Genomic DNA, 26,287 nt, shown 5'->3' with positions numbered 1-26,287 from the left:
ATGTGTAGAAGTGGAATTTAAGTTAATGCAACAAAGGATAAGAGATCATATCCCAAAATTAATTGAATATCTAATATTCTTAATGCAACAAAACACATTGGGACAAGGTCTCTTATCTAAATGTTATAGTGTTGTGAAGAAAGCAACAAAAAGTTGCAATGACAATTATTGGAACTTTTTTACACAAATTGATAATAGACCTCCAAGTGAAGAAGATAAAAAACGTAATTCTAATATCTTCTAAACATACAAAGTCATCTCTTAGATGGAATCTCTTTGCATAGATCTTTCTTCACACCACATAAAACTGAATTAATGTTTATGGAGAAACAAGATTGTTGGAAATATAAACAAGAACTTAAAGCGGATTGGCAACACATGTTTTTGACTGTACTGTCTTAACACCTTATTGGAATAACATTAATCTCTTTTTTACAGGCTTTTTTGGAGATAATTTTATTTTATCAAAATCACTAATCCTTTTTAACACTCCTATTCCTATATGTGTTGAAAAATGAAATATCGCATTTTGTGGTCTATACTATCTATAGTGAGAAAGGTTATAACTCAGACTTGGAAGAACAAATCTACACCCTCCTTGAACGAATTTATAAATATTGAAACTGTAGTCTGCCACCTGGAAATCATTACAATTAAGTCAAGAACAACCAGGATTACCTCTTGCTACAATGCATGGACAAAACTTAGAGATCTGCTGGACAAACAAAAATAACTGCATTTTAGATTTAATGTAAGAATGTATAATAACTTGATGGTTAATGGACACTCCTGTAACTACTTGTTTTTTCTTTTGTGCGTGAGGTTTAGTTGAATTTCTTTCATTTTTTTATATTCACAAATCTCTGACTATAAATATTATTGTGATTATTTTACAAATTGAAAATCCAATAAAAACTTAAAAAAAAGAAAAATGAATAAGTTTTGTTATACATTTACAGCCCTGTCATGCTCCAGTGTCATGCTACAGCACACATAACAGCCATTACAAAGCACTATTGAAAAGCTGTAACAGCTTTAAAGCTATAACACACTTGACATAATAAAAGTAATGATAGGGTCAAAGCTTGGCTATATACTGAGGTATAAGCCCAGACAGAAGCAATGCTATATTTTTTAATTGCAGAAAGTCTTTGATGTCTTTAAGTGGGAGTGAAAAGGTGAAAAACCACAAGGAATGTATTAAGATTTGCAAAACAAGAAGGATGGTGGGGATTTATTTCTTTGAAGGACACACACCAGCCTATAGCATTTAGCATTGATTTAGGGAAAGGAAAGATAGGACATACAAACTGAGGAAGCTATACATTGATCTGAGAAAGAAACTTTCAGAAAATGGAGGTGGGAGTAAAAGTCCTTCAATGCATAAAATAGAAACTGAGATGAAGTTGGTATGGTGAGATAGAAAATGGCATGGGAATAATGGGAAAAAGCAGATATATGGGTAGAAAGTATACAGGAAATAGCAGGGAAAGTGGAGGCAGATGGTTAAGTGGGACTAAGCTGGAATGTGATATTTGGTGAATATAGACAAGAAAGGACTACAACAATGAAAAGCAATGAAAAACTTTGGGAGGAATATGGTTTAAGAGAAGTAAACTGGCGATTATTAAAGCAAATTGTGACTAGACTAATAATGTGATATCACAAACAATAAAGACAAATAATGGAAAGATATGCATATAGAATTATTATTAAAAACTGGGCAAATGGAAAAAAAGAAGATGAATAAAATCCAGGGACCTAACAGATATCAAGTGAACACATGCAGTTTTGGAGCTGAAGAGGTACATGGATAAGGACACAGTTTTACTTTATAGCTAGAAAATGGGAGGAAACATTGTGGGTAGGAAGAAGTTTAAGTGAGGATATGAACCATATGACAGCAGCAGTGGGTGATCACAAATACTGTGAGAAGCAAGGTTTTCACCAAAAAGAAAAAACAAGTTTTATTTCAATTCTGTTTAAACATTTAAGTTGCACTTACAATGATCTATGTGATGATACATTTTTGTACATTTCTGTATTTTTTCCATATTTTAGCCAAAAAGGTTATCTGCTTGCATTCTTTTAGTTTATTCTGAAACTTTAGTTGTGTAGCTTCATTTGCAATTGTGGGAAGATTGTGTTTATACATTACACTGCATTTCTATCTCCATATATAGAATCACTGGTAAAATCTAGAGGTTTGTATTTTGAACCTTGTCTGGGTCTTACTCTTGTAGTTTCATTCACAGTTGTAGCAGAACTGTGAACTACTGCCAGACAGAGTTGCATTTAATCATTTATTACTGCATTTCTTCCATAAAGAGTGGTACTGGTAAAATTCTGCATAGTCAGGTGTCTCAGATGGTTTACTATTGTTTATTTGAACGGAAAAATATTTTCTGTTCAAATAAACGAATGGTAATACCGAAAGTAAAAAAAACTAATGTTCTCAATGTCGAACCAAATGCTCGATGCATTTGACTCGACATTGTTGTCGAAACCACCACGTCATAGCCGTATAGGAGCTGCGCCCCCCCATACCCCCCTACTTATATATTCTAACTCCGAGATCACACTACAGTGGGGATGTGGATGAATTTCCACTCCCCACTGTACCATGATCTCCATGCAGATAGTTGATTTACACTTATGCGAATGTAGTTGTGCATTCGCATAAGTGGAGTCGACTATCTGGTACAAAACTGTTTGTGCATTCGACATTCTGTTTTACAGCACATTGCATGCGATAGAATGTCGTTCGCACAAACAATAGTAAACCGTCTCAGACTGTGGTAGAATTGCAGTATTGAGAGTACTGTATATTGTGCTCCAGGAATGACGCTACACCGCTTTTACAGTTGTTCATATTCCAGTTTTGCTGCTAAGAGTTTTACATTCTGCTTAACATTTACCTTTGTGTTTGCACACCCCTCTGCAACTTAGGCATTAGGCTAAAGTTAACCTGTAGCTATGAGTGATAGGACTAGAGCTCAGTACTGACTTTATTTGATTAGATCCCTCTCTACGTAGTGTGCTTCTTGCAGGTTGAAATGTTCCTAACCCTTCCACCCCTTTCTTGCTGTGGTCTTAAAAGACTGTGTCTCTGGTCTACACCCCTTATGGTTATCTGACTTCCAAAGTCCCCCACCCCTTTTATTGCTATTGTCTGTTTGTAAGCTATTTGCATACTTTTCTCACCCGTTGTTTTCCATATGTCTGTGAAACTGAGTACCCAACCAGCTTGTCTAGTATAAATTGTTGCCTGCTCATTTTCCCTGATCTTCCATCGTCTTGGTGCTCTTGCCACACTGAGAGTGGGTCTTGAATTAATCCTGCTCCATCCATGGCAGATAAGTGATTTATTATATTATTTTGCCCTTCAGTTAACTGTAGACTGCTACTGCTTTATTCTTGCTTTATTTGTTGATTTTGCATTTTAAATAATTTAAAAAATCTCCAGTAGTTAAAACTGTCTTGTCCAGTTAGTTTGTTTAAGTTGTTTTGTGATAGCACTACTCTCTCAAGCAGTCTTTTTTGGTGTTTTTACATTCAGAGGACTGGAATAGTATATTGAGTGGCAGTAGGTGGTGGCCTGGTCTATCTGGGTTGGGAAACACATAAAACTGTATGTTTAGTTGTTTTATCAGCCACAGAACTTAAGAAAGCTGTATGTGTAGTTGTTTTATTGGCCAGAGGACTAGAGACCAGTTTCCTGTGTTTTAAGTGCCTGTATAAATTTGGAGCAGTGATGGTTAGTAGTGCCCTATATAGATGCAGACACCTAGAAACCAAATTTACACAATAAAACCACTTCTGAAACTGTACCAGCAAACCAGCAAGTGTAGAGCAATTACTTTGTGTGTTGAATAGCAAAGAGAAGCTAATTTACAGCCCCACCTCGAGTTTAGTATTATATAGCCTAGTCTAGTCTTTACCCCCAGAAGCACTCTTAGTGAACCCACTATTAACCCCTCATGCACCCACCCTTGTAGCTCAGTCAGTAAAGAACCTGACATCCTGAATATGTATGTTCACAATTTCTCCATAGCTGGTTTGGTGGAGATGGTTTACTGAGACAATGTAAAAATTACCTAATGTTCACTGACAACCATTTAATCTTCAAAGAAACAAATGCAGTATATGAGAGATGTATATGCACACAATGCTCTGGAGGAAAAACTCTTGTGTACAAACACTCAAAATAACAATCTTGTCAGAAACAGACATGCTACACCCAACGGATGGTACTCATACCACACATAGACCTACTTATGCTGAGGTACTTAAATCCAATCTTCCCAAATCCCAAAGACCTCCCAGACATTATACCTGCAAAAATTATCCAAAACAACCAGAGAACTCTCAACAGAAATAATACCTAAGACTGCACATGCAGACACACCGAGAGGAGTCTTAACTACCAAGCCAATTAGGCAAGCCAATATATTACCTAGTCATAAGCGACTGCATTGTATTACACAGTGTTGTCCCACTCACCAGGTTGACCAAAGATTAAATAACAGTCAGTTACTTATCAGAGGTCAAGATCTGCCAAGTTTCACATGCACTCAAGTCATTGCACCACAGGTACCAATAAGATTCAGTCATAATCCATGTAGGTGTAAATGACCTTTGACCTATATCCTTACACTTTATAAAGAGAGATATTATAGAGCTCTTGGACTACGTGTCCCAGACTGTTATGTACCTAGCACTGAGCAACATTCTACCTTCACCAAAAATGATGCCACAATACAAACAGAAGATGACTGACTTCAATGATTGGCTTAGTTTTTGGTGTCATTCTAAGGGTATACAGTATTTGTCAGCGTGGGAGGACATGGTTAACCAATCATGTTCCTTTGCCAAGGATGGTCTGCATCTGTCCCATCTAAGCTTTTGAATACTGGCTAAAACATTGTCCTCCCAACAGAGTCTTTTGCAGGCAGTGTCATATTGATAAACTTTCCAACATAGCAAAATCTATCCAAAGAAATCTGAATATGTTCCTGCGCAATGTCAAGAGTCTAAAAAAGAGCTCCCCTCCCTCCAAACTCTCCACACCTTGGAGAATGTGGACATCTGTTCAGTTACAGGAACATGGTTTAAAGCCACAGAAAATACCCCAGCAATGCAAGGCTTCAATGTCTTCCGCACATTTAGGCCAGCAACTGCACAGACAGGGACTAAAAGTGGAGGTGGAGGTGTCTTGATATACATCAGTAACAAGACTACTTCTAGGATGGTTAAAAAGAATGATACAGTGGATTTCCTTCATATCCAGATTACCATAGACAAAGTCCCATACCACAGCCTAGCAAGCTATAGGTTGCCCTCTATGTCCCATTAAACCTATAGCTCATATGTAGACCTATTGGAGACACTCACCATTCAAACAAATGCCAAACTCATGGGAATTTGAATTATCCGAGATTATCCAAGTGCAACTAACTCTGGGCAAGACCACAATCCAATTTGTAACTTGCTACAGATCCCCCACCATGCCCCAGGATTCCCACTCTTCATTTCTTGATACACTGGAAAATATCAGGGTTCAACCCAACACCCTAATAATGGGCAATTTCAACTATCCCACCATTAACTGGGAAAACTACTCATGTACCAACTGTTTTGCTCAATGTTTTCTGGAATACATAAATTCCAGTACCTTGGATCAACTTATCCACACCCCCACCAGGGGCAGCAATATCCTAGACCTGGTCATTACCAACATGGGTGACTGGTGTTTCACACCAGAAGTCAATTCCTCATTGATCAGATCTGATGACAAGCTAATCACCCTAGACATCTACATCCTGCCCCCACCCCCATTAGGGAAACCACCGTAAAAAATTTCTCGAAAGCCAACTTCACGCTTCTTAAGACAGAAGTGGCAAACTTCACGACACCCATGCAGATGGGCAATAGAGGTATGACTGCTGAATCCTACACAAATGCACTTTATAAGCACTTACACAAGTGCATGGATCGTGCTATCCCTAACAGAATCAAGGTGCTATCCTCCAAAAAAGGGAAGTCAATCTGGTGGTCCTCTGCCATAAACAAACTCTACAACAGAAGAAAGACACTGTTGCAAAAAAGAGCAAACTCCCATGATTGGAGGAACTCCCTGGTCAGCCTCAGTAAGAAGCTGAGATCCCTCATAAAATCCTCCAAAGTTAGTTACGAAAACAAAATCACACTGATTCTAAAGACAACCACAAAACAGTGCTATGTCAAGAGTCTCAATGGCAACACTCAGATCTGCTCTGAGTTACAGCACAATAGCACTAAATATACAAAACCAACTGATATTGCTAACATCCTGGCAGATCGGTTCAGTGCTAACTTTACCCCCCCTCTCACCACCTAAAGGGCCTATCTCTATACCAGAAGAATGCAAAGTTCCTGTAATCATGGCTGCACAGGTAAAAACCGCACTCTCCAAAGCCAAGAACACAGCATCCATGGTACCTGACAACATCCCAGGCTGCATTCTACATGAACTGCAGAATGAACTGGCACCCCACCACCTAAGCACCATGTTCAATCATAGCCTCACATTAGGCGTTGTGCCGACTGAATGGCGCACAGCGACAGTTATCCCACACCACAAAGGGGGAGCCACCCCAGACCCCGGGGACTACCGCCCCATTAGCCTAATGAGCCTGGTCTGCAAGGCCATGGAACGTATCATTATAGAACTTGTAAACAAAGACATTGGTAATCTCCAATCTCTGGAGCCCACCCAGTGTGGGTTTGTAAAAGGCAGATCATGTCTCCTAAACCTGATAGACTTCTTTGAAGCAGTCACCAAAGCCGTAGACGAGGGTAAGGTGGTTCACACAGCCTATCTAGATCTCGCCAAGGCTTTTGACACCATTCCCCACTCAGGAATTATAGATAAACTCACTAAACTAGGTATAAATCCCTGTGTCACAAGATGGGTTGCTGGCTCACTGACAGAACCCACACTGTGAAAGTAGCAGACTCCAAATCCAACTTTGGACCAGTGACAAGTGGAGTACCACAGGGTTCAGTCCTGGGTCCTCTCCTGTTTGGTATTTACTTTTCTGAAGGACAGGCTAACACAGAAAGTCTTTGGCTAATGAAATTCGCAGATGATTGCAAACTAGAAGTCATAATTGAAACTCCTAACAATGTGGACATCCTACAAAAGGGCCTCACTGAGACAGATGCCTGGTGTCAAAGCCATGGCCTCAAGCTCAATTCCAAAAAGTGAACTGTCACCCCCTTTGGTATAAACTCTGTACCCATGAACTACCACATCGGTGATAGTCTACTTAACACCGAAAGTGTGATAAGAGACCTTGGGACACCTCATCACAAAAGTTTTCTCATCCAGGAAAAAAGAGGTCATTGTTGCCCTCTACTCGTTACTCCTTAGACCCATTATAGAGTACAATGCCCCTTTTGGTATGTACCTCACAATACATCTACAACAACTGGAAAGGCTGCAGAAATACCTCATAAAGGGAATTACTGGTCTCAAACAGATGCCCTATGCAGACCGTCTCAAAAAACTCCAGCTTTACCCCGTCGAATAGCGCCTACTCAGAGGTGATCTCTGCCTAACATACAAAGCAATGCAAACCCAGAGCTATTGGACATGCTCCACTTAAAGAAATCCCAGTCCCTCCAAGTTACATGCTCTAGGGACCTAAACCTCGTCACCACAATGAACAGAACATGCTGGAGGGATAGATTACTGTCCCAGAGACTTCCAATACTCTGGAACAAACTACCTATCTCTATCAAACAAAGCTCCTCATTTGCACTCTTCAAGAAAAATCTTGATGATTGGATGGGAAATAGGAAATTCACCCTGGGGATCACCTCTGTGGCACTGCTCAACAGGGGCACAGGAGAATAACTTTCTTGGGTGGCGAAAGCCAGGGTACCTTTTTGGCTAGGCTTATATAGGCCCTAGGGCCAACAGCCTAGTACATACCTATGAACCTATGAACCTATCCCTCTATAAATTGAGAATCCCACAAAACTCCAAAATTGTGGGTGCAGAGATTCTTAGACTTTATAAACACAAATACCCTTGACAACTTGGTACTCACAAATATGGGACTATGCTTTACGAGCCTTCCTCAGTGTCAGGTCCTCTATGGTAAGGTCAAACCATAAAGCAGTCTCCTTCAAAGTCAGAGTCAACTCTATATCTCCAACAAACTCTGTAACAGTTGGAAACTACTCTAAAGCAAATTGCCTTTTTATTAAATGATAATCTGTCAAAATTTCAAGCCCTTCCAAACTCAGATAACACAGCACCTTATGTGGAATTATTCCCAGAAGCTCTGTACAACTATGTCAGTTACAAGAATAGTGTTACAGTGCAGCTTCTAACACAAGGACCAGCCTTACAGTGACAGGATTTGTTTCTATTGGTATCACCTCTTTCCTGTCCATTCTTCTCTATCATGCAATCTTCACTTTACTCCTCAAAAAAAAAAAAACAAAACTAAAAATAAAAAAAGAAGATGAGGATTTCTTTTTTTATACTATTTGTTTCTAGGTTTAACAATAAGAGTACACTTCTGAAATGGTTTATTTCTCTGTAATTGTGATTTTTGTCTCTGACTGTTGAACTGTAATTGCAATGATCCTATGTTATGCATTTGTTTTACATTGTTTGTAAGATTGTGTGATTGTAAATTTCTCTGGAGTTTTTCTCCTTGGGTCTCCATTGAAAATGGGCCCCTGGCTCAATTGGACTAACCCGGTTAACAAATGTCAATAAATAAATAAATAAATAAATAAACAAATAAATAAATAATATGTTTGATCTACAGTAGGCACGCTGGTTGCGCTGTGCTACCAGTATGCTCATTTTATAATAGTAATGGGCCTTTATTATATAATAACTGAATAAAAATAAGGGAATATGGATTGGTAAGTATATGAAATAAATGCCAATGTGCAGCAATATATCTTAAAACTGAGAAGTGATTATTAAATGAACTAGGAGAGTCAAAGTCCTAGAAGAGATTAAATGAGGAAGAAAACAGGACAAATAGTTGCATGGAGGTGGTAGTTTAAGAATGATTAGGGAGAACTATCAGTGTAACAAAAAAAGAATAGCATAACTGTTAATAAACAAGGAGGATGGGCAGCTGATATCTGTACTCTAAATAAGAGGACTGTGCAAATGGAGATATCAACAGATATAGTTGACTCCCCCCATAGGAGGCAGGGAAGGGAATAGAGAAAATGAAGGGTAAGTGAGTGTTGAGGTAGATACGCTTTGTGTTAGAACTATTACTGATGCCAAAATGAAATGTAAACGTTATGAGCTGTCATCTTATTTTCTTTTTTTTTGTATCTGTAATTAGAATGGGTGTTTATTTGGGTTCGATAGCAGTTTTGTAGCAGCTTTAAAAATGACATATATACACAGAAGGGTAGATCTATCATTTAATCATTCAGTACAATAGTTATATTCAGTGTAATTTCCCTAATCCCAGTACCCCAAAATAGCAAGTTCTACAATGTGTGTTTTTTATGCAGCACTACGTGGTTGCAGTACATGGAAGTGCTGTTTCTCCTTTGTTTCTCTTTCCTTACAGTTATGTGACCACAGTGCTAGAGTGTTTAAGTAAAAGGGTGTTAGGAGGAAGCATTCAGCAATGGGGTATTGGTGTATGTGTTTGCAGTCCTTGGGGAAAAAAATAAACAATGATTTATTTATCTGCAGAATAGGTGGGTTGCTTTAGGAATATTTGCAATGCAATGAGTACATTCAGTAGTATTTGCAATAACTTCTAGACAGGAATCTGTTTCAGATGATGAAGGATGTAAATGATATTTAACTTATATGAAAGTCACCTGATATCATGTGATAGAATAGCCATTTTCGAATGTGCTCAATTTATTTTCTTAAGGCTCTGGGAAAATACAATAACTGACAATTTTTAGTGGAGAAGGGAAAGAACCACTTCTTACATGGTTTCTGCCAGTGCCCTTTAATTAATTTCTACTCCTTCTTTTAAATTTATTTGCTCCTAATTCCCAGATGGCCACCAAGCTTTGGTCCTGTCTTCTCCATTAGCCCATTCATTTCTCCAGAAAGCAAGATTCCTCTTAGAAGCAAGGACTGAGTAACAGGAACAGTGCAGTCATCCTACTCAAGGAATGAGGTGTTTTGTGAAATGTCCCAACTGGTTCCCTATGGACACAGCCATTGCTTCTCAAGGCTTGGACTACAATAAGCATATACAAGGGGCAAGTCTCCAACCTCAACAGAAGTCATCTCTTCAAACCTCCTGCTTCTTTCGAAGGCAAGTACCTCTGTTAACAGTGATGGGAGTAATGCGTTACAAAAGTAATGAGTTACTGTAATATAGTACATTTTGTGGTAACTGGTAATATTAGGCATTACTTTTCAATATAGTAACATGGTAATAGTAATAAGTTACTTTTTTTATAACTAGTAATGCAAATGTGCATTACTTTCTGCGTTACTTTTGCTTAATCAAATAGTAAGCAGTGGTGTAGCTAGGGGAGGTATGAGGGGTGGCCCGCCCCAGGTGGCACTTTTCCCATCCATTCACATCACGTCTGTACGTTGTCACACAGACTGTTGACATCCACGTCCTCCCATTTACATTTAGTGTCAAACGTTACTTTGCCCGCATGAAACTAAATGCCTAAACTTTAATGCCTGTAATACAGTTTTAGAGATAGTACCTTACATGGTGTCTGAGTCTTGATTGAGGTAATCAGGCCAGGAACAGTGCCAGGCTGGCAGCTTAAATGGTGGGCATTGATAACATTCAGAATTACATACGGAAGTTAAGAAAACTTATATATAAAGCATTTACTTAGTGTTGATGTAACCGTTAAAAGTGTAGATTTTATGCTTTAAGCTAATATACCTAGTTATGTTATGGGTAGTCATTGATAATACCCTACCGATGTTACAAAAAGCGTGTGTTTTTTTTTTAAATGTTTTAAGGCGTTATCCCTGTCAAAGTGCATAAAACTGGTATCATATATGCATATGGCAGTAGAAGGCATAGAATTGTCTTACGAGCCAGTCAATAAACATGGGAGTCTCAAAGCAGGAGGCTTTGATCCAGAGTTTTGTCTAGAACAGATGAGGGATAATAAGATGTATAGAGCGGTTAAAGTAATCCACAGAAAGAATGATTCGATGCACTTTAAAAATGCTGAAGCAGAGGATTTTAATATTCAAGAGCTACAGATTATAATTATTTATTAGATTTTTGTTCCTCTGCTTATTATTTTGTATCGAATCTGAGCGTTATATTTTATATTACATGTGCATTTAGGGCAGAAGAAAATGAAATTATATATTCTGCCCTTTCTGACAATACAGACTTTGCCAGGACTACTTTGCTCATTCTTATTGCTCTATTGCTCCATTATTCAGCTATCATCCATGTTGCAGTCTTCAAGCTCTCATCCTTCCACTTACGCTGCTATATCCTTTCAAAAGATGTTGAGGATTGTATCAAAGTGAATTGTGAGATACAGAATAGTATTTTGATATGTTAGTACCTTATGAGTGATGTTATTTCTGTCAGTGTATACTGCCTGACCTGACTCATGTAGAATTTGATAACAGAAACAAAAAGAAACTGTACTAAAATAATCATTTTTAAAGAAAAGCTTAATATGCTCTGGTGAACACTGTTATAAAGAAAGATTAGATCATTACTGTGACTTTTCTGGTGCTGTCCTAAACTGGTCTGTTTCCTGTCTAACAGGTCACACTCAGAGGGTTGTGTCTGCTGTGAATTTTTCCTTCTATCTACCACCCGTATACTGGGGATCCACAGGGCTCTAGTTTCAGCGCACTATTTGCCATCTGTGTTATGCAAGTAGGAGACATTCTTCATTTGAGAGGTCTGCAATACCATTGCAATGCTGATGGCACACACAGCTCTACTTCTCGCTTCCTCAGGACTCACTGCCATACCTTAATTCCTTTTTGTATAACTTGGAACTTGTCCATGACTGGATTGTCAGTACAAGGCTGAAACTCATTATTTCTAAAATGAGGGCATTGAGTATTCTTGCTACACTGAGGAACTCTTCCCTTTCAGTATTGATGCCTGCTATTCAGTTCCATGAACAAACTGAAATGTGTGTCTAAGTCGTGCTATATTGATGCTGTTCTTAATGAGCGGCTGATGTTTACGGATCATATTTCAGCAGTTTTTAAGTCATCTTGTTTCCATCTTTGGACATCTCCAAGATCAAGCACCTTTATTCCTCCCAATGATCTTCCTGCTGTGGTTCATGCTTTGATTTCTGTGCTTTTAGACTGCTGTAACCATTTGTTAGCAGGTCTTTCTGACTCTGAGCTCACACATTTACAACTTATTCAAATTCTGTTGTGCATCTACCATCTGGAGTTCCAAGATATCATCATTATATTACGCCACTCTGGCATAGTTTGTATAAGCTTCCAGTCAGATACTTTATTATGCATAAAATGTTTCTTATGGTATATCTTTCTCTCCATAACCATGGGCCACATATTTGAGGGATCATCTACACCCATTCTTGTCCAAACAGTTCTAGATCTCAAAATCATCTTCTTACTGAGTCTTACAACCTGGACTTTACTAGTTTTCATTCCTTCACTTAAGGACCTGTGTAATGGAACCATCTTCCAGGCTTGGTTTGGGAAATAGCTACAAATAAAGGTAGCAAAAGTGCTCTGAAAACATATTTGTTTGTGCCTTTTCACGATTATTTATGTTGTTGGCTTTTATTTGTTGTTTGACATGTACAGTGCTTGGGTTTAAGCACGTAAATAAATCTGAATTGAAGTGTCACAGGCAAGAATTATGGAAATATGATCTTGCTTGACTTTGATGTGATATGATTTTGTCTTGCTTATAAGATGTACAGTATTTAACAAACGCATACATTCTTTTGTTTTATATTAAATGTGACTTTGTGGGCTGTGTGTGACTTTTTTGTACCATGGCTGTGACTAGTAGTATGTCTGTAATAATTGTGAGTGAAGGTATTTACATTGTGTGACTCCTCCTTTCCTAAGAGCCTTTTTTTAAAGGACAAGACTGGTGATTAAGATTCTTCTCCTGCATTTTCAGTCTTTTTTTTCTGCATGTCAGCAGTTTGCATTCTGAGTGCCAACATTTCAATAAGGAGACAAGTAGGCACTATTTTATAGAAATTGGGGAGAGATAGTCAAGTGAGGGTATACTGGTATGGTTGGGGCTCTGGCCTTTACCCTACCTAGGCCCCATTTGACTATGATTTGACACTGGGTCTGATGTACAACTGTATTGAATTCAGCAACTGTAGCTGTGGGTGAGCAGAAAATGGCCAGGCCTAACCTAAAGGCCACTTGTATAAATTTCCCATAAACAGTTTAAGCAACATTCATCCCAGGGATTTGTGGAAGCTAGAGGTATGTGACAAAACAATGTGTAGGCATACAACACACTGAACTTTTTGATCCCCTTAGCCATATGGATGATAAACAGATTGATAGACTTACCTGCAGACCCAACTGTGCAATTGAAGTGCAGTAAAGAGAGAGAGAGAGAGATAACATAAAGGTATTGCTGCTAAACACTAGGAGCTTTAACAATAACACTTCTCTCCCTAACAACACCACTCCTTACCTTGAAAAACATTGGTTCTGACAACATTTTAGGCTAGCATTGTTTGAAATGGGTACATGACAAACTAAGCTGTTTTTAAGACTGAGATCTCCACCAGATGTATAGGAGGAATCAACAATAACTCTGGGAAACCAACCTATAATCCTCTCTTAAGTCAAAACACTCCTCCTGCTATAATAAGATTGCCAAGTTTGCCACAAGCCACAAATCTTCTACCCATCACTGTGTCACCCTTCACAAACTAAATTGGTTAGAGCTGCCCAATTATCTTACCTACATTCAACCATTCATGTTCACAAACTCATTTTAAGCCCCTCCCTCTATCCCTCCCTTTCTTCCTCCTTTAAAATGCACCTTCAAGAAAGACCCTTAGGATCCAACAATCAAAACGTGATAAAACTGAATAAACCTACCCGTCCCTCTGGCAAAAATCCTATATCCTTTGGCCTTGCACATCAATGTAACTCCCTACCACCATCCATCTGTACCACCACTAGCCACTCTTCCTTCAAAACCTCACTTCACTTACACCTAACATCTCTCTGGGAATGCTCCTGCTCCCACCCCACATAATTTCTTCTCATCTCCATACCTCTGACATCTCATGTACTTCAGTGTCCTAGTCATATACTTGTATAGCAGTAACAAATATATTTACAATCATTACTTATGTTTTTAACTTTTAATTGTTGGTTTTCAAATTGTATCTTTAAATGCTATGATTTTATTTGTACTCCTGTATCTATTTCAACATCATACTTGATTATAACTTTTGTTTTTATGGAGCTTTTCAACCCAGGACTCCATTGAAAACAGGTTCTTCTTGGCCCAACAGACCATCCTGGTGAACTAACTGCAAATAAATAAATAAATGCCAGATCTGCTGCCATATAAGTAAACAGTTAAGACAAATCAGGACTCAGCAGATTTAGTGAAGTTGGTTAAATCTAAATTATCCAGTCCTCATTTATGTTCTAATAAACTGAATTCCATGCCAGAGCTACCCCAGTCTGTGAACTACCTTATGTTACTCTGAGTGGTCATAATTAAGTTACAGGTAGAAACCAGCTAGTGATTAAATATTTGAAGTACAGATGAATTATTAAATGCCTTCGATATTCATAATGCTCAGAGTTCATAACACGGTTCAGTGCATGAAATCAGATTTGGTGTATACCACATGACTCTGTAGATGTGACTCTAACGCAGTTATTATTTAACTGACTGTACAGGTGTGTTAATAAATACACAGATGAATTTTAGCTTTAGTTACAAGGGAATATTACATAAAGTGTATTTCAATAGCACTGTACCTGTAGGAAAGGTAATTAGCTAGATAGCAAGCCAAGAGACCTGGTCTGAGGTTTCATTACACAGTTGAAGTGAAAGTACCTCATTGCGTGTCTCCATGTATGCTTCCTTCAGATATTCTGCACTGTACTTCTAACCAAGTCTTCATTTACAAATACGATAAAGGCACATCATTTTAACTAATTGCATTTGTTATTTTGACTACTTCCTCCTCATCCAGTAACAACCTGAATTCATGGGAATTTGCTTTGACTCAGTATTATGGTCTAAATAACCAAAGCAAAGTACCTTTTAAATCCTTTTCAGAGCTTAAATGCAGAAGTTAATTCAACAGGAAGGAGCAGCTGTTTTGTCTATGGGGTCATGCAGGTTTTTGTGCTTTGCTTAATTTAAGTAAGCATTAACACGTTTCCCGCAAGGACTCACTCAGGCTCATTTTTTTTGCTTATCAATGACAAGTCTTCAGGAATTGTAACTCATACTAAGGTGCAGTGCAAATAAAACAATGTGTTACCAGAATATGTCATTCATTTTTGACTGTCTGTTACTTGATGCTTGTAAACTGTCTGGAGGTTTGTGTTATAGCGTTATAGAGTATTCTACAAAGTAGCTTTACACAGTAATTAGTGGTTTCAGTATATATAGCAGTAGTGGTTAACTCATGCAGTGTATTACTCATAGTATTTCTAATAAAGGTTATTTCACAGAGGTGACGGGAGATGACCTTTAGGGAAGAAGGTTTGATAGAGAGGGGAGGCTGCTAGTTCAAGGTGAAGCTGATCTGACGGTGAATGGGGAGAAGACAAAGTAGAGGTTTGACTATACTGAAGAGATTAGAAAGTGGGGTGGAGCTGAAGAGAAAGGGGAGCAGAGAATATAGCAGCATGTGCCGTACATTAAAAAAATAGTTGTAGAGTAGAAAGTTAGGGTCACACATGTTGTTAAAATATATACAGTACTGGGTTATGTTGTTAACGATACCTTGGCATAAAATCAGTGCAATACTGGATAAAAGATTTAAAAAAATATCAAAGAGCAGGAAAAGCTGAAACACAATGTGAGATATTGTAACTTGTTATGAGTCTTGTGTTGCTGGCTGTGTGCACTTTGGTTTAAGTATTAAATTGTCACTCTGACTACAAAGACTGGTCTGTGGGACTTTGTAAACTGTAAAATGCTATTTATCTTTATTGTAATACGGTGTATACAGCTTTAATAATACACTCATATTTGTGTGCAGTAAGCATGTATTCCTTAAACACAAGTAACGTGTGAATAAATCAGAATATGACAATTGATAAACTGTACTTCTGTTAAAGTAACTCAAAAGTAACAAGTTACTTTAGTTAGTAACTAGTAATAGTAATATATTACTTTTTTAGAAAAGTGATAAGTAATAGTAATATATTACTTTCACTTAAAAATAACTAATAATAGTAACTTATTACTTTTATAAGTAACTAGCACAACACTGTCTGTTAATCTCTGGTTTCCACCAGAGATTTAAATGTGGACTTTGCATCATGGCCATACATGCATGGGGTCCCTATTATATCATCAAATGAACAGTTCATCGAATGGCATTTTGAATAGCATTTTGTCAAACATGCCACCCATCGAACTGCTCTTACTGAAATTGCACTATGATAGGGATTGGGTAATTTGCCCTTTTCTCCACTGTAGTGTAGTCTCAAAGTTGCTATATATAATTAGATGGGGGTATGGGGGGGGTTGATGAATGGCATTTCCAATGAAATACCATTTGCTGAAGTGACAGTTTGATGATATTATATAGATCCACATGCACAAATTCTTTCCCAGACTGAGGTGAGATGATTCCTTTGAATTGCCTTTTTTCCCTTCCTTGGATAACTTAGCCAGTATCTGGGATCTTCATCAAACCTGTGGTAGCTGGGTCAAAGGGCTTTCTCCTTCGGTCCTATGTATTTAACTAACAGTGTTCATGTGCCTAAATGGATGTGCTGTATTCTATTATAAAAGCCAGACATCATGGATTCATGGATGAAAATCAAAATAAGAAAAAAATAGTATATTATACTCTGTCCAGTCCTCACATGAGTTCTAAATCTTGGATTATGTATTCAACAACTCACCCAAACATTCTACAGCCAGTAATTTGACCTCATTGATGTGGAAAGTGACAGAAAAGATAACTGGATGAGTTCCTGAGAGATAATAAGCATTTTATTACTGGGAAATGTTAATAATTGAATATGGAAATTCAGTTGATGTCATTTATATATATATATATATATATATATATATATATATATATATATATATATACTTTATATTCTAGAAATACTGAAATGTCGAATTTCAGTATCTCGAGACTATAAAGTCGAAATTTTAAAATAACAAAAGTGCATAATCACGAATTTGAATATCTCAAATTCGTGGTTATGGCTTTACGCTGCGTAATGTCTGGGATTCTATGTGGATGGTGTGCGGTGCCGTGTGTGGATTTAGGTGTTATGTCAGGTAAGTGAGTGTTTTTGTAAGGGTTTTGGGTGGGAGTTTGAGTGTATGTGAGTGTGCTGATATGTGTGATGTGTGTGTGTGAGGGACTGTAGAATGTGTGTGTGTTTGCTTTTGTTTACTGTTTGTGCGATCTTGGAGTTAGTATATATAAGTAGGGGTGGGTGGTGCAGGGGGCTTGCCCACCTGCTTATTTGTGTTGTAGGTTTGTGGATGTGTGTTGTTTTGTTTGTTTATGTTGTGGTGTGTGTTGTGGTATATGTGTGGTCTGGTGTGTGCTGTGTTTTAGGTGTTTTGAATTTCACGGTTTTGAGCTTCGTGGTTTTTCTGTTTAGGTGTTGTGTGGATTCGATTTCTTGGTCTCAAAACTGAAATTGAGATTTCAGTATTTCAAGATTATGAAGTGAATCCATATATATATATATATATATATATATATATATATATATATATATATCAGCAAAGTTTTGTTTTTACTCAGTTCCTCAGGAGCTATACATCATCCGATTAGTTCTTAATAATAAAACTTCTCACTCAACTAATAGAATGGATGTATGAAAATAATTTGTTCTCTATCCAGTTGCATCTTAAATGTCACTCTTGCTCCTTGCTGGTGATATAATAGATCACTATCTGCTAGATTCATGCTCTACAGCATCTGGAAGTTGGTGCAGAGGGTTAAATCTGTGAGCTGTAGTTCTTGTGGCTCAGGGTTCAAGTCCTTTATTCCTCATTGGCTTATAGCATGTCATTTACTTGGGTTGGGGATTAGTACAATGGTTAAGGTGTTTATCTTACCATCACAAAGTACAGGGTTTGATTCTCACCTTTAAAAGGGAATTGGCTAGGCTTAAACTGTTCCATAAAGTACTCACTCATAAACCTTTCTTCTAAGCATATCTTAAAATTCATCTTTGTCTTATTCTATTTTCATAGGTAAGTGCTACACTAGCTGCCCTTGTGGACCATATTAAGCTTACTTAGTTTCCCAGAGTGAGAATTAAACCTTATGCCTCTCACCTGAGAGGTAATCACCTTAACCATTATGCCAACTCCTAACCACTATATATATATATATATATATATATATATATATATATATATATATATATATGTGTGTGTGTGTGTGTGTGTGTGTGTATTATCTGACTCCCTCATTATATCCTATGTACACAATTTTGTAAACATATTCTGATCTAAGTTTTGTATTCAGTGATATCACAATGGCATGCTAGCATGCCAGTGCATACAGATATACATGCATGTGCCTCAGCATGCATGCATTACAGCTATACTGAGGTCCAGCACTAACTTGAAGACAAAAGTAGTACACATAATTTTTGAATGTGTTCTTGCTGCTTGTAAATCTCCTGGTGAGGTTTCTGATTAGTAAGTCGTTACTCGCTGCAGTGTCAAGTGCGTTCTCCGATTACGTGGTTCGGTTGATCAAGGTAGCTTTAATGGCTGCCGTGTATATCAGTAGTATTCGGTAGGGTTATTACACTGAGCTGGGAGTGCTTAGATTGTTTTTTTATTGAACGAGGCTTACTCAAGCTGAAAGTAATGAACTCGTGAACGTGAAATTAGCCAAGTTCATATTACGTAAGACAACTTATGTACTATTTATAGATAGATATTGAGAATGGATGGAACAATAAAGTAGTTAAAAGGAACACTAGGATTAAAGAAAATATACAGCTTTCTAAAGTGGCTGAAAGTAGATTATCAATGAGATTGAATTAAATTTACGAAGTTTTGTGCGTCACCATGTTGTTAAATATCTCAGTAGGTCTGGGTTATTTCTCCGGTCCTTACCAGTACTTGAGCAGGTAAAATATGTTCTACTGGGATAATACTCTGAAGGTTTTTCAACTAAAAGCTAACCATCCCTGGACCAAAACGGGGCTGGAGATCACAAGTTGTGAGCATAAATTTTCTCCTTTACTGAGCTTTGTCCTTGCTAAACACTTGCTGCCACTTATGTTATTTTCAATTGTCACTGCTGCACTTTTGCTACAGAAAATGCACTAATGTTCTTGGTAACTTTGTAAGTAAATGCAGTTTTAAAATTTTTGATTCTTTATGTCAATAGACGGCTGGGAACCAGTTATACGAGCATTCAATTAAATAGTCATTCAACCTAGTGTGGTTGTGCAAGTTTACAACATGTAAAATATGCCTTAAACAGAATAACTGAATAACTCAGAATTTCATTGAAGGTATAGTTCACAAAGTCTTATCACTGTTAAAGTAACTCAAAGTAACAAGTTACTTTAGTTAGTAACTAGTAATAGTAATATATTACTTTTTTAGAAAAGTGATAAGTAATAGTAATATATTACTTTCACTTAAAAATAACTAATAATAGTAACTTATTACTTTTATAAGTAACTAGCACAACACTGTCTGTTAATCTCTGGTTTCCACCAGAGATTTAAATGTGGACTTTGCATCATGGCCATACATGCATGGGGTCCCTATTATATCATCAAATGAACAGTTCATCGAATGGCATTTGAATAGCATTTTGTCAAACATGCCACCCATCGAACTGCTCTTACTGAAATTGCACTATGATAGGGATTGGGTAATTTGCCCTTTTCTCCACTGTAGTGTAGTCTCAAAGTTGCTATATATAATTAGATGGGGGTATGGGGGGGGTTGATGAATGGCATTTCAATGAAATACCATTTGCTGAAGTGACAGTTTGATGATATTATATAGATCCACATGCACAAATTCTTTCCCAGACTGAGGTGAGATGATTCCTTTGAATTGCCTTTTTTCCCTTCCTTGGATAACTTAGCCAGTATCTGGGATCTTCATCAAACCTGTGGTAGCTGGGTCAAAGGGCTTTCTCCTTCGGTCCTATGTATTTAACTAACAGTGTTCATGTGCCTAAATGGATGTGCTGTATTCTATTATAAAAGCCAGACATCATGGATTCATGGATGAAAATCAAAATAAGAAAAAAATAGTATATTATACTCTCTGTCCAGTCCTCACATGAGTTCTAAATCTTGGATTATGTATTCAACAACTCACCCAAACATTCTACAGCCAGTAATTTGACCTCATTGATGTGGAAAGTGACAGAAAAGATAACTGGATGAGTTCCTGAGAGATAATAAGCATTTTATTACTGGGAAATGTTAATAATTGAATATGGAAATTCAGTTGATGTCATTTATATATATATATATATATATATATATATATATATATATATATATATACTTTATATTCTAGAAATACTGAAATGTCGAATTTCAGTATCTCGAGACTATAAAGTCGAAATTTTAAAATAACAAAAGTGCATAATCACGAATTTGAATATCTCAAATTCGTGGTTATGGCTTTACGCCATGTAATGTCTGGGATTCTATGTGGATGGTGTGCGGTGCCGTGTGTGGATTTAGGTGTTATGTCAACTAAGTGAGTGTTTTGTAAGGGTTTTGGGTGGGAGTTTGAGTGTATGTGAGTGTGCTGATATGTGTGATGTGTGTGTGTGAGGGACTGTAGAATGTGTATGTGTTTGCTTTTGTTTACTGTTTGTGCGATCTTGGAGTTAGTATATATAAGTAGGGGGGTGTGGGTGGTGCAGGGGGCTTGCCCACCTGCTTATTTGTGTTGTAGGTTTGTGGATGTGTGTTGTTTTGTTTGTTTATGTTGTGGTGTGTGTGTTGTGGTATATGTGTGGTCTGGTGTGTGCTGTGTTTTAGGTGTTTTGAATTTCACGGTTTTGAGCTTCGTGGTTTTTCTGTTTAGGTGTTGTGTGGATTCGATTTCTTGGTCTCGAAAAACTGAAATTCGAGATTTCAGTATTTCAAGATTATGAAGTGAATCCATATATATATATATATATATATATATATATATATATATATATCAGCAAAGTTTTGTTTTTTACTCAGTTCCTCAAAGGAGCTATACATCATCCGATTAGTTCTTAATAATAAAACTTCTCACTCAACTAATAGAATGGATGTATGAAAATAATTTGTTCTCTATCCAGTTGCATCTTAAATGTCACTCTTGCTCCTTGCTGGTGATATAATAGATCACTATCTGCTAGATTCATGCTCTACAGCATCTGGAAGTTGGTGCAGAGGGTTAAATCTGTGAGCTGTAGTTCTTGTGGCTCAGGGTTCAAGTCCTTTATTCCTCATTGGCTTATAGCATGTCATTTACTTGGGTTGGGGATTAGTACAATGGTTAAGGTGTTTATCTTACCATCACAAAGTACAGGGTTTGATTCTCACCTTTAAAAGGGGAATTGGCTAGGCTTAAACTGTTCCGCAAAGTACTCACTCATAAACCTTTCTTCTAAGCATATCTTAAAATTCATCTTTTGTCTTATTCTATTTTCATAGGTAAGTGCTACACTAGCTGCCCTTGTGGACCATATTAAGCTTACTTAGTTTCCCAGAGTGAGAATTAAACCTTATGCCTCTCACCTGAGAGGTAATCACCTTAACCATTATGCCAACTCCTAACCACTATATATATATATATATATATATATATATATATATATATATATATATGTGTGTGTGTGTGTGTGTGTGTGTGTGTATTATCTGACTCCCTCATTATATCCTATGTACACAATTTTGTAAACATATTCTGATCTAAGTTTTGTATTCAGTGATATCACAATGGCATGCTAGCATGCCAGTGCATACAGATATACATGCATGTGCCTCAGCATGCATGCATTACAGCTATACTGAGGTCCAGCACTAACTTGAAGACAAAAGTAGTACACATAAATATATTTAAAAAGTATGATGCTTCCCAGCAGACATCTACCTGGCTGAGATTTCCTGGAATTAGTTAAAGTCCTAGACAGTCCACGCCGCTGACAGTGGTGCATATTGGGGTCACTCTCCTCTCGATTCCCACGTAGAGACTGGGTCTGATCAAAGGATACCTTCTCTAATGCCCGGCGTAGCCTGTGCATATCCAGGTCACCCTGGGGGGAGGAGAAACTACGACTAGACATTGCTGCCCGTGCAAATGCTTTCTGCTTTTTCCTTATTTCTTCTGACCAGGTCAACCCAGAAACCTACAAAGAAGTGAAAAATGAAACACTGATAGAAAGCAGTAAATATATAGCCTAAGCTCTTCTTATAATGTAAACATACAAACAACTTGTAGTTAGAAACTAATTTATTAATGATCAAGATATTGAGTTTACTGGATGAAACAAATAAATTATATATAAAAAGTGTATACACCATAAGCAATAATTAATTTGAAAAGTATAAGCATTCTAACTAAAGCATAGGTTGAACAGCTAGATAATATCTATATGCAGATAAAGAAATTAATGTATTTCTGGAGGTATTTTTGTCTGCCACAGCAGACCATCAGTTTCCCTCACTACCTCTCCACATTCATCAGGGTTGCTGAGCTTGACTTCTTCCTCCTGGTCCATCTCCAGCTATGAAAAAGCCTGGTAAATGAGATAAATGTTTCCTGGGGATAGCATCCTACTGCTGCAAAGGAAGCATTTTTTTCCTTAATAGCTAACCCCTCCTCCTGCATACCCACTTAATATCCAGGGGGATGGAATGTAATAGTTATTGTGGCATAACATCCTTGCCTCCACTTGTCACTCAGCCATAACTTTAACCCCTTGTAAACACCACTTACCAGACATCCCCTCAACTGTTCATTTTGCAGAAACACATAGCATTTGTGACTTATAAGCTACCATGAAGCAAAGAGTGGTGTCTATAAATTACAATTTTACAGCATTTGTTTGATGGAGCAGTTACAGTTTTAAAACATTTTTTGAGATTAACCAAGTGTCAATGAGCCAACCGGGCCTGGGAACCATGTGATACTACCAGAGACATGCACAGATTACAAGAGATGAGTGAGTTGCAAACCTCAGTGTCTGGGTTTGTGACAACATTTACAACATCAAAAATTATGACCAATAGAGAATATCAAATGCAATACCTACCAGTTTATGTTTCAGAAAATGTGTATATATACACAAAGTACCTTATTCTAGATACTTTATAAGTCAACAGTCTCCAATTAAAAGTTCTTTAATTTTTTTGCTTATCTTTAATTCATCAGACATAGTGTAAGATAGCTATAAAAGTGTAGTATAGATGCAGTAATGATGCTAAGCAGAAACAAAACACTGAAGTCTTAGTACCAGATAGTGTACAACCCTGTGTTGTTTTACACTTGTATTGTTTCACAGTATTATTGTGCTACCTCATTATTGTCAGCTTTGGCTTTGATTTCTAAGTGAACAGCTTTAGAGCCGGAAGATGGGTGTGTGTGTGGGTGCATGTGTGGGGTGGGGGCAGTGACACGGGTATGTACTGGTACAAATAGCTTTGCATCATACCTCTCAAATGTCCAGAGTTTCTCACAATGTCCAGATTTTTGCCTCATATTTTTGGTCTGTTCTTCAAAACATGTATGGCTTTCTGGCAAATCTTTGAGGCATGAGATCACTATATAATGACAGACATTTGATTTTCAGACTTCATGCCTTTCAGAAAATGGATATTAAAGCAAAATCTATTACTCACAAAGTAATTTTTAGTTTGGCCCTTGAATCCCCCCACACATTATTTTAGCCTTTGTCCAGATTTCTTCTGCTAAGAAGTTGACAGGTGTCCTTTGCATGTTTGTCCTAAAGCTTTCCTTGGTGTAAACAGCAGGTGTGAGAAGCTCAAGCTAGCCTTTTGTTTTGCATTTCTTTAAATCCTCTGCTCTGACAGCATACAGGCAATGGACTGGGAAGTATGGTGATTCTGACAGATTCTTCTTGGTGTTTGCTTTCCATTTTGCTTTTTAACAGTAATATGATGTTGAGATAAAGCAATCTGAATTATGCGTCATTTTGTAAAAGCTGACTGTGGAGTCACATTTTTTAATTTTGGTTTGCCCATCAGTGTAATTTATTTTCTTCCTTCAATAAAGTGAAGAAATTAACAATGGTACTATATCTAAGATGACAGAAGAATGTTATTTACATGCTTGGTTAAACACTGTCCACATCCAAAACTTTATGTACCAGCAAACATTTGTAACTGACTCAAACAAGATAATCTGCTGTAATTTAGATCTGGCACTGTGTGTGTGTGTGTGTGTGTGTGTGTGTGTGTGTGTGTGTGTGTGTGTGTGTGTGTGTGTGTGTGTGCGCATGCGTGTGTGCGTGCGTGCTTGCGTGCGTGCATGTGTTTGTGTGTGTGTATGTGTGTGTATGTGTAGGGGGGTTGCAATAGGTCTTTTTTATTATTATGCATTTATATATTATATTCTGAGACAGTCAAAATGGTTAGCCTCTCACTCTAACATACTGAAAAAGAAAGGGACATTATCAGACTCAAAGGTAGCTGAGATATAATGAACAAGATTGCAAAGCTTGAGTCTTCAAAATAACCTACATATCAGAAACCTAGATATGGCCCCCAAAGTTTTGCAACAGAATGCCTATCTGCAGTACCTCAGTAAATGCATCAGTGTCAGTGTGATATATGTGCCAAAACTAGTCTGTAAAGCACTGATTCATTCCCCCAAAGTAGCTTATCTTGTATGTCTAGGTATTGATCAGAAACAGCAGACATTATTAGGCTCAGTGCTCTTAATTACAATAACAGCACACTTAAAAAATGTACATTGGAAACATTACCAGTTCCATACACTTACCATGCAAGTCCAGGCATCCTTGCCTAACTTCTGTTTCCTACAGCTGGAGATGCTCTGGGTTGCAGGCCATCATATCAGTGCCAGCATTGCTTATTGGTCCTGGGAATCTCTGTAGCACTGGTAAGGACCTCTGCTAGGTCAAACCCGGTACCCATTTTCCTAAATGGAACCACACATAATCCTAGTAAATTCTCCCTAAATTAGCTATTTAGGAGGTAGATCATAACTGGGCTCTTCTTAGCATACCAGGAAGGCACTCACCACTGGGGGACTAACACAGTCAGGCTGTCATCATATGTTCATAGATTAGTACTAGGCTAACTGCCCTTTTGGAGCATTTTAAGTCTAGCCAGTTACCTCATTTAAGAATCAAATCCTGCACCTTGTGTCTGTAAGGTAAACACCTTAATCAGCATGCCAACCTCCCACCCATATGAAACTCTGTATTCCATTTTCTTGAGAAGCAAAATGGTAGCTTTTGATTCACACAAGAAACATGATGTATGAATCAAAAGCAGTACAGAGCAATGTAATTTCAAAGTGTGATCCGTGTACATTTTTCAGGTATTCTATTTCCCAGTCATATAGCTGTAACCCTTCCTAGTTACAGAAGACATTGTTTTTGACAATGAGCAGCCCAATGATACCCCATCTATGCTCCAGTGACATGCCCACCCCCACCCACTGTATGGTAACAGCCATGTGTCGTTGTGCTCCTTGGCACCTGTGCACACAGTGATGTGCCTGATCCACTCAATACTCTCCTGTGTGATATATGTGGAAATGTTTGATTTACAGTGTGACTCAACCTGATAATCACAACCTCTTATTAACACTGCATACATTCTGTCTGTTTTGTGTGATGCTGCAATGTCACTCTCTATTCATCAGTGGAAAACGTGCTGGGCCAGATGCTGTGCTTCATCCGCACTGCATATACTGTGAGTGTTACTGTTTCTAGTTGTATGATGCAGATGCTACTCACTGTCCATCAGCCTCACTATCATCACTAGATGATGTCAGCATGGTGGATGTAATAGAGGCTGTCGCAGTATGTCCAGGAGTTCATGGTATGGATGGATGGCTAGATGGTCTGCATGCCACCCCAGGATCATGTTACACTGCATCTATAT

At 37.7% G+C, this 26,287-nt stretch overlaps 1 protein-coding gene across 2 annotated transcripts in view; it reads right to left on the bottom strand.

Moving 5' to 3' along the window:
* Positions 1-26,287, bottom strand: part of VWA5B2 (von Willebrand factor A domain containing 5B2) — a 1,682,718-nt gene that overhangs the window by 196,662 nt on the left and 1,459,769 nt on the right. For both annotated transcript variants that reach the window (XM_044070629.1, XM_044070630.1), the window contains one exon: positions 22,284-22,539. In XM_044070629.1, coding sequence (XP_043926564.1) covers positions 22,284-22,539 — 256 coding nt within the window. The remainder of the gene's footprint in view (positions 1-22,283; positions 22,540-26,287) is intronic.

Source organism: Protopterus annectens, chromosome 4.part1, assembly GCF_019279795.1.
Source record: "Protopterus annectens isolate FY-2018-M chromosome 4.part1, PAN1.0, whole genome shotgun sequence".
In the NCBI taxonomy this organism is placed as follows: domain Eukaryota; kingdom Metazoa; phylum Chordata; order Ceratodontiformes; family Protopteridae; genus Protopterus; species Protopterus annectens.
This window is presented reverse-complemented; position numbering and strand designations above follow the sequence as displayed.